Raw genomic sequence first — 16,013 nt, 5'->3', positions numbered from 1 at the left:
CATCTGTCTATTACAAACCCCGTTTCCATAAGAGTTGGGAAATTGTGTTTGATGTAAATAAAAACGGAATACAATGATTTGCAAATCCTTTTCAACCCATATTCAAATGAATGCACTACAAAAACAAGATATTTGATGTTCAAATATCTTTATTTTAAACTTTTTTTTTTTTTTTTGCAAATGATAATTAACTTAGAATTTCATGGCTGCAACACGTGCCAAAGTAGTTGGGAAAGGGCATGTTCACCACTGTGTTTCATTACCTTTTCCTTTAACAACACTAAATAAATGTCACAACATGGCTTGGATTAAAGTTGTTTCTTCGTACATCTTTTATTTATACAATATATACAAAACAGGGAAAACAAATACACTTGCACTTGTTTAATTTCATTAAGACACGCCTCCAGCTGACTACAATCCGGTTTGTTGGTCAGCTTTAGGGGCATGTAGAGTTGGGTGTCATCAGCATAACAGTGAAAGCTAACACCGTATTTGCGTATGATGTCACCTAGTGGCAGCATGTAGATGCTGAAGAGTGCAGGGCCAAGGACCGAACCCTGGGGAACTCCACACGTTACCTTAATGTAGTCCGAGGTCACATTGTTATGGGAGACACACTGCATCCTATCAGTAAGATAAGAGTTAAACCAAGACAGGGCTAAGTCTGACATACCAATTCGTGTTTTGATACGTTCTAATAAAATATTATGATCGACGGTATCGAAAGCAGCGCTAAGATCGAGGAGCAGCAATATAGATGACGCATTAGAATCCATCGTTAGCAATAGATCATTAGTCAACCGGATTGAAACGTTTCACATAGATTGTTAGACGCATAGCTGTTCCGCAACAATTTTTTCGAGGATTTTTGAAATAAAGGGAAGGTGTGACACTGGTCGGTAGTTTACCATGAGGTCAGGATCAAGGTTAGGTCTTTTAAGGAGAGGATGAATAACCGGTTTTTTGAATGCTAGGGGAACAGTGCCAGAGGAAAGTGATAAGTTTATAATATTTAGCACTGATGGACCCAATAATACAAAGAGCTCCTTGATAAGTTTCCCAGGAAGTGGGTCAAGTAGACATGTTGTTTGTTTTATTCCATTTACACGTTGTAACAATTCCTCTAATGTTATTTCCTCAAAACGAGAGAAACTATTTTGGAGGGCAGTATCCGCCGTATATACAGTCGTATCAGTGTTAATAGAACCCCGTTGTAGCTGAGACGCATTGTCTTTAATCTCCTTTCTAATGACTTCAATTTTCTTATTAAAGAATTGCATTAAGTCATCTGTTGAGTGGGTGGAGCTACTGGAAGGGGTCTTGGGTTAGCGATGCTACCATACTAAACAAAAATTTAGGATCGTTTTTATTAAGGTGGATGAGATTTAAATAATATTTAGCTTTAGCTAAGGTAAGCATGCGTTAATAAGTTATTAAACTATCACTCCATGCTTGATGGTGCACCTCAAGTTTAGTCGTGCGCCATTTGCGTTCCAGCTTTCTACATAATCATTTCTGAGCTTTAGTTTCTTCTGTAAACCAATTCATATTATGTTTATAAACTCAGAAAATATGTCCCTGTACACATGAGGACTTTGAATGTGACCAATGTATGATCCTGTAACTACTTGGTATCTGATCGATACACAAATTTGTGGTATCATCCAAAACTAATGTAAAGTATCAAACAACAAAACATTAGGTGATTATTACACTTTAACAGAAATGTAGATAGAATATGTTAAAACGGAAAATAACCAGATATTAACAGTAAATGAACTGGTGGATTAATAATCATTTTTTACAGCTCGTCCTTTATAATTTTGACAAAATAATAGAATGAGAAATGGCACAATATGTTACTGCATACGTCAGCAGACAAATTAGGAGCCTTTGTTTATTAACTTAGTAATAAAAGACAAGTTGTCTAGTATGTTCACTATTTCATTAAAGGCCAAAATTGTTCTTAGACTGCAATAAGAAAGATATGTTTAGTGTACCGTAAGAAATTTGGTTAAAATAAAGCCAATAATGCAATTTTTTTACGGTCCTCTTTTTTTTTTTTTTTTTCTAAAGTATCGAAATACATTTTGGTACCAGTACCAAAATATTGGTATCGGGACAACCCTAGTCTGCGATGAGCCAAACTCAAGAAAATGCATATTGAAAGGGGTTTTTTGTATGAGATACATTATAATACATTTATCAAGTAAATGGTAAACGAGTTATACTTGTATAGCGCTTTTCTACCTTCAATGTTCTCAAAGCGCTTTGACACTATTTCCACATTCACCCATTCACACACACATTCACACACTGATGGCGGGAGCTGCCATCCAATGCGCTAACCACGACCCATCAGGAGCAAGGGCAAAGTGTCTTGCTCAAGGACACAACGGACATGACGAGGTTGGTAGAAGTTGGGGATTGAAACAGAAACCCTCAGGCCACCCTCTCAACCGCACCACGCCATCCCCAAATAAAAACATTAACGTCAGCAGACATCAAAACGGATCAAATTAATGCATTTTTATTAGGCCCCTAAAGTCATGGAGCAGCTATACAATTATAAAATTATATTGCTGAATCAACAATACGTCTAATATTTTTTCATTTCTGACAGTCCAAATATGTTGATACACACATTCATGAAGATGGCTACGCTAAATAAGTTCTTCTCAATTATGAAGGGGGATGCGTGTGAGCCCGGGGAACAGGCTTTAGCACTACAGTGCAGTATCATGCTTCAAACCCCCGCTTTGAAAAGCTGTGCTCTACACTTGTTACAATTTTAGAGACACATTTAAATGTGTCTAAAATGTATCTCTGAGCTGCCACCTTATCATGGTAGAGGAGTTTGCGTGTCCCAGTGATCCCAGGAACTATGTTGTCCGGGGTCTTTATGTCCCCTGGTAGGGTCTTCCAAGACAAACTGGTCCTAGGTGAGGGATCGGACAAAGAGCAGCTCGAAGACCTCAATGAAAAATAAAAACAAAGGACCCAGATTTTCCTTGCCCTGGGCACGATGACGAGGGTATCTGGTTTGGTGGCTGCAGGATTAGGTCTCTGCTTTTTGCAGATGATCTGGTCCTCATGGCTTCATCTGGCCAAGATCTTCAGCTCTCACCGGATCGGTTCGCAGCCGAGTGTGAAGCGCCTGGGATGAGAATCAGCACCTCCAAGTACGAGTTCATGATTCTTGCCCGGAAAAGGGTGGAGTGGTATCCCCGGGTTGGGGAGGAGATTTTGCCCCAAGTGAAGGAGTTGAAGTACCTCGGAGTCCTGATCATGAGTGAGGGAAGAGTGGATGGTGAGGTCGACAGGCGGATCGGTGCGGCATCTTCAGTAATGAGGATGTTGTATCGATTCATTGTGGTGAAGAAGGAGCTGAACCGGAAGGCAAAGCTCTCAATTTACCGGTCGCTCTACGTTACCATCCTCAACTATGGTCATCAGCTTTGGGTTATGACGGAAAAGACAAGATCACGGGTACAAGCGGCCGAAATGAGTTTTCTCCACCGGGTGGCAGGGCTCTCCCCTAGAGATAGGGTGAGAAGCTCTGTCATCCGGGAGGAGCTAAAACTAAAGCCGCCGCTCCTCCACATCAATAGGACCCAGATGAGGTGGTTCGGGCAACAGGAGGCCACCCTACCGGTCGGGCACGTCCGACCGGTAGGAGGCCACGGGGAAGATCCAGGACACGTTGGGAAGACTATGTCTACCGGCTGGCCTGGGAACGCATCAGGATCCCCCGGGAACAGCTGGACCAAGAGACTGGGGATGGGGAAGTCTGGGCTTCCCAGCTTTGGCTGCTGCCCCCGCGACCCGACCTCGGATAAGCGGAAGAAGATGGATGGATGGATGGCATTAAAATGTTTCATAGTGGTAGTGGAAAGTGTGTGTGTGTGTGTGTGTGTGTGGGGGGGGGCAAATTGTTTTCTTCTTTTTAGGGGGACATGACAGAAAATGTGATGAATGGATTATGCTCCTCACGTTGCCCACTTAAGGAGGAACTGCTCAGTGGCCTTGTGGTTAGAGTGTCCGCCCTGAGATTGGTAGGTCGTGAGTTCAAACCCCGGCCGAGTCATACCAAAGACTATAAAAATGGAACCCATTACCTCCTTGCTTGGCACTCAGCATCAAAGATTGGAATTGGGGGTTAAATCACCAAAAATGATTCCCGGGCGTGGCCACCGCTGCCGCTCACTGCTCCCCTCACCTCCCAGAAGGTGATCAAGAGTGATGGGTCAAATGCAGAGAATAATTTCCCCACACCTAGTGTGTGTGTGACAGTCATTGGTACTTTAACTTTAACTGCATTTTTTGGGCAAATTGTGCCTATCATTCACAATCTTTATGTTGTAAGACAAGAAGACAGATGTATTTTTTAAGCATTCTAACTCGTAGATAAATAAAAGTCTGCTTACAATGGAGCCTATGGGAGGTCCTCTATTTATTAATACCCAATAAACAACCATTCGTAAAAGGGCCACCAATACTCATTTACATTTTTCGACTTGTATATTAACCAAGTATTAGTAATATTGTTATTATAAGTGCTAACAAAGACAAACTATTTATAGCGGCGCATTGTCTCAGAGCGCCAACTCGCTTGCGTGGCTATGTTGTGCTGCTTTCTCGCCTTGGTTCTCGTTAAAGTTTATTCTAATTCATTAATAATGTTTATCACTTTGATAGTGGAGGGAAGAGGACATAATCTGACAAGTTGGCTAATTTTTAGCATCCACTTTAGACTCGGAGATGGCGAGAAAGACACAAACAGACGCTCGGTTCCACCTCCCTTATTTTAATTCCAGATAATTATGAGTCATTGTTCAACTAAATGGGAATATATGAACGTCTTAAAATTCAGCAACATAATTACAGCTGACATTATACAGTAAGTGATGTTTCATTAGTTTTGCTGGCTATCAGGAAGTCTGTAGTAAATAATAGTCAGTGATGTTGTTGAATGAAAAAGCAAATGTGATGTGTTTTTGACATTAGTGCACTGCTGTATGCTTAAAAATATTAAAATACCTAAATATTACATGTTATTATAAATGTGTCTGTTACAACATTACTTATATACTGTAACAATGGACGGGTTGATTATGGTACTATGTTGAAGATGTCATAGCCAATTTTCATTATCATGTAAATCAGGGGTGTCAAACTCAAATACAGAGTGGGCCAAAATTTAAAACTGAACAAAGCCGCGGGCCAAGGTTGAACAAATTAATCTTGTAATAGGGACCCAAACAAGTTTTGCATTGAACATTGAACAAGCAAGGCTTATATAACTGTATAGTGACATGCAAAATCTAGTTTCAAATAATAACAATAATAATTGAAAAATATATCAATGGCATATCAAATAAAATTATAGTAAAAATCGAATGCCTCTTTATTAATTGCAGCCCTCTGACGTAAAGATCAAAATAAACTTTTTCAACAGGCTAATAATACATTTGAAAATAAAATAATAATGAATGAATCAAACATTCAAACCTTGAAGTAGCAAAAAAAAGTGCATGAATAAAACGTAAATTATTGCTCAGTTTGCTACACTGATTTGCTTTAACACTGAATATGGAACAAGCAACTCGTATATAACTTAATAGTGCAAAATCAACTTCCAAAAAACCAACGAAAAAATATCAATGGCATATTAAAGAAAATTTAAATAAGAAAATGAATGCCTCTTTTCCATTTGCAGCCTTCTGAGGTAAATATCAACATTAACTTTTTCCACAGGCTAATACATTTGAAAATAAAATTGTTGTTTTGTTGGTAGCGGGTGGTGTATTTTGTAGCGTCCCGGAAGAGTTAGTGCTGCAAGGAGTTCTGGGTATTTGTTCTGTTGTGTTTGTGTTGTGTTACGGTGAGGATGTTCCTCCGAAATGTGTTTGTCATTCTTGTTTGGTGTGGGTTCACAGTGTGGCGCATATTTGTAACAGTGTTAAAGTTGTTCATACGGCCACCCTCAGTGTGACCTGTATGGCTGGTGACCAAATATGCCTTGCATTCACTTGTGTGTGTGAAAAGCCGCATATATTACGTGACTCGGCCGGCACGCTGTTTGTAAGGAGGAAAAGCGGACCTGATGACAGGTTGTAGAGGACGCTAAAGGCAGTGCCTTTAAGGCACGCCCCCAATATTGTTGTCTGGGTGGAAATCGGGAGAAATTCGGGAGAATGGTTGCCCGGGAGATTTTCAAGAGGGGCACTGAAAAAACGGGAGTCTACCGGGAAAATTGGGAGGGTTGGGAAGTATGAGTATTAGCGATGAATGCGGTGTTACAGCGGCACCGTCCTGTATAATACTGGCGGGCCATCTCTAATGTTAATTTGACACTGCCTCAAGGGCCAGATGAAATTACATGGCGGGCCAATTTTGGCCCGCGGGCCAGAGTTTGACACCCATGATGTAAATTATTAATGCACTCTTTCATAAAAGTGAATGAAGATCATGCTTCGTCAACAACCATACATGTCACACTAAGGGTGACCAACACTGTCATAAACCCGTGTCATTTGATAAAACCACAGTAAACAACAATGACAAACAGAATGCAAGAGACTATTTGCAGTACATACAAAATAGTGCTGCTAGGATCCTGATGAGAGTGCGGAAATACAACCACATCACGCCGGTTCTCAAATCCCTTCACTGGCTTCCTGTTCCACTCAGGATTGAATACAAAGTCTCCCTATTAACTCACCAGTGTCTCCATGGAAATGCCCCCCTCTGCCTCAAAGAACTGCTCATCCCCAAATCCTCCACATGACACCTCCGCTCCGGACAGGCTAACCTCCTCCAACCTCCGAGGACAAATTTCTGAACCGTGGGAGATCGGGCTTTCTGCTCCGCCGCCCCCAGTCTGTGGAACGCTCTCCCTGACCACCTGAGGGTACCACAGACTGTGGATGCTTTTAAAAAAAGGCTTAAAAACCCTTCTTTTTTAAAAAAAGCCTTTTGATTGATTTATGTGTGCTAGTTCTACATATTAGGCTTTTTTAGTTTTTATTTTATTTTACTATTTATTGTACTCATGCAACTCAGTATTCTTCTTCCTCCAAACACGACGAGTTGAGTTTATACTAAAATGGACACATGGAATATGCAGCAGAGGATTGGGAGAATGTCATGTGGTCAGATGAAACCAAAATATAACTTTTTGGTATAAACTCAACTCGTCGTGTTTGGAGGAATAAGAATACTGAGTTGCATCCCAAGAACACCACACCTACTGTGAAGCATGGGGGTGGAAACATCATGCTTTGGGGCTGTTTTTCTGCTAAGGGGACAGGACGATTGATCCGTGTTAAGGAAAGAATGAATGGGGCCATGTATCGTGAGATTTTGAGCCAAAACCTCCTTCCATCAGTGACAGCTTTGAATGTTTGACCAAAAACTTATTTTCCACCATAATTTACAAATAAATTCTTTAAAATTCTTACAATGTGAATTCCTGGATTTTTTTTTCACATTCTGTCCCTCACAGTTGAAGTGTACCTGGATGAAAATAACAGACCTCTGTCATCATTTTAAGTGGGAGAACTTGCACAGTCGGTGGCTGACTAAATACTTTTTTGCCCCACTGTAAATGAAAAAAAGATACAAAATACACCATTGATCGGCAGTACACCTTATAATCCGGTGCGCCCTATGGCTCGGAAAATACGGTAAGTATATGTACTTATGTACACGGTCTTAAAAGTACACGGTGATGCAACACTTAACAAACACAGAGACAAACAGTACGTTGGGTTATCTCAACATAGTGTGAGTGTCAAGGTGGTTTAAGCAGTTGGTTCCCAGAGCGATGAGGACACAGTATGTGCAGCAACATGCAACAACTTGCCACACAGCCTTCCTTACATTTCGTAACACTGAGGTAGACAAACATGCCTGTTGCTGAACATTCTGTTGAGAATGTCGTTGCCAAGAAGTGGACACATGCATCTCTCCACTTCTCTTTTTCTTCCCTATCCCCCCCCATCCCCCCCACTTACTCTTGATCATGCTCACGTCATTGGCTCCGTCCCCGATGGCCAGCGTAATGGCTGTCTTGTATTTTTTGATCAGCTCCACCACCTGAGCTTTCTGCAAGGGCGTTACTCTGCAGCAGATCACAGCTTTGCACGCGCACGCCGTGGTGACAAACTCCTCCTCCATGTCTGCTTCCAGCGCATGGGCCTGGATGGGAGAAGGTGTGATAAATATTGAGTGGTTTTGAGACTGATAAGGTTCTATTTACATCTCACCAATCACTTCATTTGGTGCACCTGCACCATGCCAGTTGTATCATTGTACATAGCATTAATATTGGATAGTACCGTATTGTGTGCTATGCAGGGGCGCCGCTAGGGATTTTGGGCCCCATGAAAAGAATCTTTACAGGGCCCCCAACACATAATTTCATATAATTTCATCATCATTAGGGGCCTCTCTGGGGCCCCCTCCATCATGGGCCCCTAGAATCCGTCTCCTTTACCCCCCCTTTTCGGCACCCCTGGTGCTATGGCAGTGGTTCTCAGATGGGGAGACGCGTACCCCTGGGGGTACCTGAAGGCAGGCCAAGGGGTACGTGAGATTTTTTTTAAATATTCTAAAAATAGCAACATTTTTAAAAATCCTTTATAATTATATTTTTTGAATAATACTTCAACAAAATATGAATGTAAGTTCATTAACTGTGCAAAAAAAAAATGCAACAAAGCAATATTCAGTGTTGACAGCTAGATGTTTTGTGGATATGTTCCATAAATATTGATGTTAAAGATTTCTTTTTTTGTGTAGAAATGTTTTGGATTAAGTTCATGAATCCAGATGGATCTCTATTACAATCCCCAAATAGGGCACTTTAAGTTGATGATTACTTCTATGTGTAGACATTTTTTATAATTGAATCACTTGTTTATTTTTCAACATGTTTTTAGTTATTTATATGTCTTTTTTTCCAAATAGTTCAAGAAATACCACTAGAAATGAGTAATATTTTGCACTGTTATACAATTTAATAAATCAGAAACTGATGACATAGAAGTGTATTTTGCTTCTTTCTCTTTTTTTCAACCAGAAATGCTTTTTTTCTGATTAGGGGGTACTTGAATTAAAAACATGTTCACAGGGGGTACATCACTGAAAAAAATGTTGAGAACCACTGTGCAATGGTATGGCATCATGTCTTGATTATGGTATCGTATGACATTGTATTGTACAGTAAAAATCATATTGTGTTATATCATGTTAAGTATTTTATGTATGAATCACTTCGTATGGTATGGTAATGTATCATATCGTGTCATATAGTATGGTATGGTAATATTTATTTTACTTTACTAAACTGTCGATACTAATTCGGTGCTAATGAAAATACAGCGTCACCACGTCAGTCATCATTTTTGCGCTGAAGAAACTTCTCTAGGTCGTTAGCTCCAGACTTCGTTGTTTGATATTGTCATTACTACCACAGCTGCCGCCCACACAGACCACAGCTGGGAAACAGATATTTCTTTGCGGCCCTCTAGGAGGCGCTATGGTTAAGAAACACTGTAATTGGTTATAGTATTGTATGCTATAGTATCCTAAAGAATTGTTTTGTATGGTATTATATTGTACGCTATTGTGTTGTATTGTACCGTATGGTTTGTTATGGTATAACTGTGTTCCCGACCTTACCGTACCATGCCTTACCACATTGTGTAAAAATCATGCCATTTGGTATGCAATAGTATCATATTGTATGTTAGTGTACAGTATCATACCATACCATACTGTATCCTGTTCTATGTATGGTGTGGGGTCTTACAGTATGGCAGGGCTATTTCAAAGCGAGTTTAGTTTAAAAACTGTTGTACGAGACAAACATTTTTGCAGGAGATTCTTAAAAATACTAGAGCGCTGTTGTATAGAGCAAATTGTGGTACAAGTATGTGGGGGTGGCGTGGCCTGCGGACCTGCAGCGGAACGGGGTGTGCCAGGACCGGCCTCAAAGTCAGCGACAGGTGCGTAGATGGCCCAGGTGGGCCTTGTTATCTAATCACCTGTCGCTGTGTTTAAGCAGCAGCCGGGAGGAGAGAGGTTGTTGGAGCTGGAGGGGAGCGAAAGCAAGTCTGCCAGAGAGAAAAAAGACAATTGCTGGAAAGCAGCCTGCTGCAGTATCAAAAATAAAACTGTATTGTAACCCTGATCCGGGCTATCATGTCGGTGCTTGGTGTTGTAATGCAGTAGTTTTTCCAATAGATGGCACTGTTGTACTATTTTTTTCATTCCACTTTGTATGTGCACTTGCTGCTCTGCTGTTAGTTAATAAAGAACTCTGCCAAAGAACAGGTTATGGGCACAGATTGTCGCTAAAAAGCTGTTGTGCATGGACTTTTGGGAAGATAAACGGTATTGTGGAAACTCACAATGGAGGATAAGATGTTTATTGACAGACTGAGCGGACCAGAGAACTGGGCAACATGGAAGTTTCAGATGGAACACTTGCTAAAGGCTAAAGGACTATGGGGCATGCTAATGGAGACGGAGACGCTAGCCGCAGATGCTAACGCAGCAGCACAGGTGGAATACACAAGACTGAGAGAGAAAGCGTTCTCTATGTTAGTGCTAAATGTAAGTACACCCCAGTTGTACCTGATAACAAACTGTCAAACTCCCAAAGAGGCGTGGACCACGCTGAAAGCCCATTTTGAGAGGGATACTTTGGCTAATAAACTGTTCCTGAAGAAAATATATTTCAGATGTGAAATAAAGGAAGGAGAGGTTTTAACTGAGCATTTAAAACAAATGAAGGAGCTAACTGATCAGCTATCAGCAATTGGATCTGTAATTGAAGAGGAAGACCAAATTGTAACACTGTTGGGTAGCTTGCCACCAAGTTATGCTACAATTGTCACTGTACTACAAACAAAGATTGACAACCTGACACTGAAGTTTGTTCAGCAAGCATTAATAAATGAAGAGCAAAAGCAAGTAAATGCTAATGATTCCAGTGGTGCTACTTCAGGTGGTGCTTCCGCCATGTCATCTAAATTTCCGGGAAATGTGCAGAATAGCTCCAAGACAGTGGGAGCAGCAGACAAAAGTACGTGGAGATGTTACAAATGTAGTAGAGAAGGCTATATCAAGCGCGAATGTCCAACCTTGAAAAATAAACCACAAAAGAAAATCCACAAGGCTAAGCACATTATGTGTGAGGATGAAGAAGATTCCTCTGAAAGTGCCTTTGTGATCAGGGATGCAGAAAGTGACAGACCACAACAGTTTGAGTGGTTAATTGATTCTGGAGCATCAAAACACATGACGTGTGATAAAGACATTATTCAAGACTACCAGCAGTTCACAAAATCACAGTCTGTGAAACTGGGTTACGGCAGGGTAGTTGACGCCCTAGGAATTGGAAATGTCAACCTGAAAATGACTTTCAAATTAAGTGATGTAAAAAATGTCACAATGTATGATGTGTTGTATGTTCCAAAGCTGTCTGGGAATTTATTCTCAGTGGGAGCTGCTACCAAGAAAGGGAATACAGTGAAGTTCAGAAAGTCTCGTTGCTACATATGTGGAAAAAGTGGAACACTTCAAGGAATGGGAACACAAAGAGCTGATGGACTATATCAGCTGGATATTGAAGGAAGTGAAACTGTATGTCACAGTGCTTCTGTAGCGGCCAGCCTGTGGCACCAGCGCCTTGGTCACGCTACCAAGCTTAAAGAACTCAAAGATCTGGTAAACGGAGTGAACTTTTCTGCAGAAAAAGATATTCCCTTCTGTGAAGGATGTGTGGAAGGCAAGTTGGCTAAGAAGCCATTCAAGTCGATTGGAGGAATCCGTTCCAAACGCAAGATGCAGCTGATTCACAGTGATGTCTGTGGTCCCATGCAGACTGAATCTACAGGTGGAGCAAAATATTTTGTGACTTTTATTTATGATTACACAAGATGCTGTAAGGTATACTTCTTGAAACAGAAAAATTAGGTGCTAAGCAAATTCAAGGAATTTGAGAGAACATTCTCAAATGACTCTGCTCTAAGCATCACCAGGCTGAGGACAGATAATGGTGGTGAATACACATCAAAAGAGTTTCAAGAATATTTGAAGTCTCAAGGCATCCACCATTAAATGACTGTACCTCACTCACCACAGCAAAATGGTGTTGCAGAAAGACAAAACAGGACATTAGTTGAAGCAGCTAAAAGCATGCTGTCACATGCAAAGTTGTCAAAAATGTTCTGGGCAGAGGCTGTAGCCACTGCAGCTTACATACAGAACAGGCTGCCCACAGCTGTTCTGAAGGACGAGACACCCTATGAGAAATGGTGTGGAAAGAAACCTGACATGAGTCACATGAAGGTGTTTGGCTGTATTGCTTATGCACATATCCCAGATGAAGAAAGAAGGAAACTGGACAAAAAGGCTGTGAAGCTCCGTTTTGTGGGATATGCAAACAATGCCAAGGGATACCGCCTGTATGATGAAGAGAAGAGGAAGATTCTAATCCACCGTGATGTCATCTTCGATGAATCAAACTTCAGCTGGAAGCAGGAAATGAAAGTACCCTGTTTGGAGAATGAGATAACCATACAAACAGATGAGAATGAAACACAACATGATGAAGAGACGGTTGACAGCACTGTCAGAACAAGTGGTAGAATCAGAAAGGCTCCAAAGAGATTTGGATATGATGAGTTTGTCGATATCGTGACTGTTGATCATCATGCCAATATGTGTCGTGTGACAGAGCCAATCACACTGAAAGAAGCATTGGTGAGTCCTAATGCAAAAGAATGGCATGTGGCGGCTGACTTGGAATATGAGTCACTGCTGGAAAATGACACGTGGGACTTGGTGAATTTACCAAGAGAAAGAAAGGCAGTAGGATCAAGATGGGTGTTTAGAGTCAAGCATCATAGTAATGGAAGAGTGGAGGGATACAAGTGCAGGCTTGTTGCCAAGGGCTACTCACAGTTGTATGGTGCTGACTATGATGAAATATTTTCACCTGTGGTACGTTTTAGCTCTATTCGTACATTGTTGTCCTTTGCCATTCAAAACCATTTACATGTACACCAGATGGATGTTGTAACTGCATTCCTTAATGGACACCTGGAAGAAGAAATCTACATCGAGCAGCCAGAGGGCTACATCAAACCAGGACAGGAACATCTGGTATGCAAACTACAAAAATCAATCTATGGACTGAAGCAGTCTCCTCGCTGCTGGAGCAAAGCTTTCACAGAGTTCATGATGGAAATCGGATTCAAGCAGAGCACATCAGATCCCTGTGTGTTTGTGAGATCAAGAAAAGAGCTTGAGATACTCGCAGTTTACGTTGATGATTTGATTCTCATAACAGAGTCAACTGAGAGCATGAACGAGCTCAAAGTGGCTCTAAAGGAGCGCTACAAGATGAAAGACATGGGAGAGCTGTCCTACATCCAGGGCATCTCTGTGATCCAAGATAAAGAGAATAAACATGTAATTCTTCATCAGAAGCATTACATTGAAGCCATACTTCAGAAATATAGAATGGATAATGCAAATCCTGTGGCAACTCCTGCTGATGCCAATGTCAAATTGAGAAAGAGCGATGGTGTCAGTAAGCAAATGGACCAGAATACCTATCAATCAATGGTGGGAAGTCTACTGTATGCTGCAATGGCTACACGACCAGACATAGCTCAAGCGGTGAGTGCTGTGTCAAAGTTCAACGCAAATCCAGATGCCGCACATCTGACCGCTGTGAAGAGGGTACTTCGATACTTGAAAGGGACAATGAACCTTGCTCTCAAGTATGAGCAATCAGACTCTGGAGCTTTGATTGGATTCTCAGATGCTGACTGGGCTGGAGATCAGGATGACCGACGCTCAACAACAGGCAACGTTTTTCTACTGAGTGGAGGAGCAATGAGCTGGCTCAGCAAGAAACAAGCAACAGTTGCACTTTCAACAGCAGAAGCTGAGTACATCGCACTCAGTCAAGCCACTCAAGAAGGAATCTGGCTGAAAAGATTACTGAGTGATCTCGGAGTGAAAACTGTGTCCACAGTGATCCTGGAAGACAACCAAGGAGCCATCGCAATCGCGAAGAATCCTGTGAACCACTCCAGGACCAAACACATAGACATTCGCTATCACTACATCCGTGAATGTTTGCAGAATGGACAAATACAACTGCAATATTGTCCAACAAATGACATGAAAGCGGATATCTTTACCAAACCACTGCCTAGACAGAAGTTTGAATATCTCAGGGGTGAGATTGGACTTTTCTCCCTTAAGATAAAGTGGTTAGTTGTGCTTGACAGGTGTACGCCGAACGCTGCCTGATCAAAGCAGGTTAAAAAGTGTGTGAAATGTGAAAAAAGAGTTCCTGTGAAAACAATGTAAAAAACAAAATTATTTTGTTGTTGTTGTTTGACATACTAATGTGAAGGAGAGCACGGCTCTCTAATAATATTTAAAGGGACCTTATGTTATTGAAAAACTAAGTGGGAGTGTTGTAATGCAGTAGTTTTTCCAATAGATGACACTGTTGTACTGTTTATATTTTTTCATTCCACTTTGTATGTGCACTTGCTGCTCTGCTGTTAGTTAATAAAAAACTCTGCCAAAGAACACTTGGTGGTCCGAAGAACCCCCTGGAGGGAAACCTCCGCAATTTGGCGCCCAACATGGCCGGACCACCTGAGGCGAAGGAGACCGACCCCCTGACGGATTTGGCAAGTGTGCTCATGGCGGTGACAGCGGACAGCCACCAGCAGATGGAGGCGGTCCGCCAGCAAGTGGCCCACGAGGGCCAAATCCCACAGGCGGACCGGATGGGAGCGGAACGGCCAACATCAGCGGCCATCGCCATACAGCGCATGGGGGAGGAGGAGGACCCCCATGCATTTATAAACATTTTTGTGGCCACAGCGGAGGCATGCACGTGGCCGAAAGAAAAGTGGGGAGTGAGACTCTTGCCACTGCTGGCGGGGGAAGCGCAGCGAGCCACGCTTGGCCTGCCGATGGCCTCCTGCGTATGCTTCCCGGACCTGAGGAAGGCGGTGCTGGATCGGACCGGGTGCACCGCCGAGGACCGCCAAGCACCGACAAGAGAACCCGGATCAGGGTTACAATGCAGTTTTATTTTTGATACTGCAGCAGGTTGCTTTCCAGCAATTTTTTTTTTCTCTCTCTGGCAGACTCGCTCTCGCTCTCACTCCAACTCCAACAACCTCTCTCCCCTCGGCTGCTGCTTATAGTGAGTGACAGGTGATTAGATAACAAGGCCTACCTGGGCCATCTATGCACCTGTCGCTGACTTCGAGGCCGGTCCTGGCACACCCCGTTCCGCTGCAGGCCGGCAGGCCATGCCACACACCCCACAACGTACCAGTACGTACATGACTATTTACATTGTAGATTGTCACTGAAGGCATCAAAACTATGACACCTGCGAAGTGAAAACTACCTCTTGAAGCTCATCGAGAGAATGCCAAGAGTGTGCAAGGCAGTAATCAGAGCAAAGGGTGGCTATTTTGAAGAAACTAGAATATAAAACATGTTTTCAGGTTATTTCACCTTTTTTTTGTCAAGTACATAACTCCACATGTGTTCATTCATAGTTTTGATGCCTTTAGATTACACGGCGGGCCAAATTTGGCCCGCCGTGTAATTTCATCCGGCCCTTGAGGCAGTGTCAAATTAATATTAGAGCTGGCCCGCCGGTATTATACAACGACGGTGCCGCTGTAACACCGCACTCATCGCTAATACTCATACTTCCCAACCCTCCCAATTTTCCCGGTAGACTCCCGTTTTTTCAGTGCCCCTCTCGAAAATCTCCCGGGCAACCATTCTCCCGAATTTCTCCCGATTTCCACCCAGACAACAATATTGGGGGCGTGCCTTAAAGGCACTGCCTTTAGCGTCCTCTACAACCTGTCATCACGTCCGCTTTTCCTCCTTACAAACAGCGTGTCGGCCGAGTCACGTAATATATGCGACTTTTCACA

General features: G+C 42.3%; 1 protein-coding gene across 1 annotated transcript in view; it reads right to left on the bottom strand.

Annotated features, from left to right (window-relative positions):
- Window positions 1-16,013, bottom strand: part of atp8b2 (ATPase phospholipid transporting 8B2) — a 110,096-nt gene that overhangs the window by 35,184 nt on the left and 58,899 nt on the right. The window contains exon 22 of the mRNA XM_061882845.1: window positions 8,022-8,205. Coding sequence (XP_061738829.1) covers window positions 8,022-8,205 — 184 coding nt within the window. The remainder of the gene's footprint in view (window positions 1-8,021; window positions 8,206-16,013) is intronic.

This window comes from Nerophis ophidion, linkage group LG21, assembly GCF_033978795.1.
Source record: "Nerophis ophidion isolate RoL-2023_Sa linkage group LG21, RoL_Noph_v1.0, whole genome shotgun sequence".
Lineage (NCBI taxonomy): Eukaryota > Metazoa > Chordata > Actinopteri > Syngnathiformes > Syngnathidae > Nerophis > Nerophis ophidion.
Note: the sequence above shows the minus strand (reverse complement) of the source record. Positions and strands in the feature narration are given on the sequence as shown.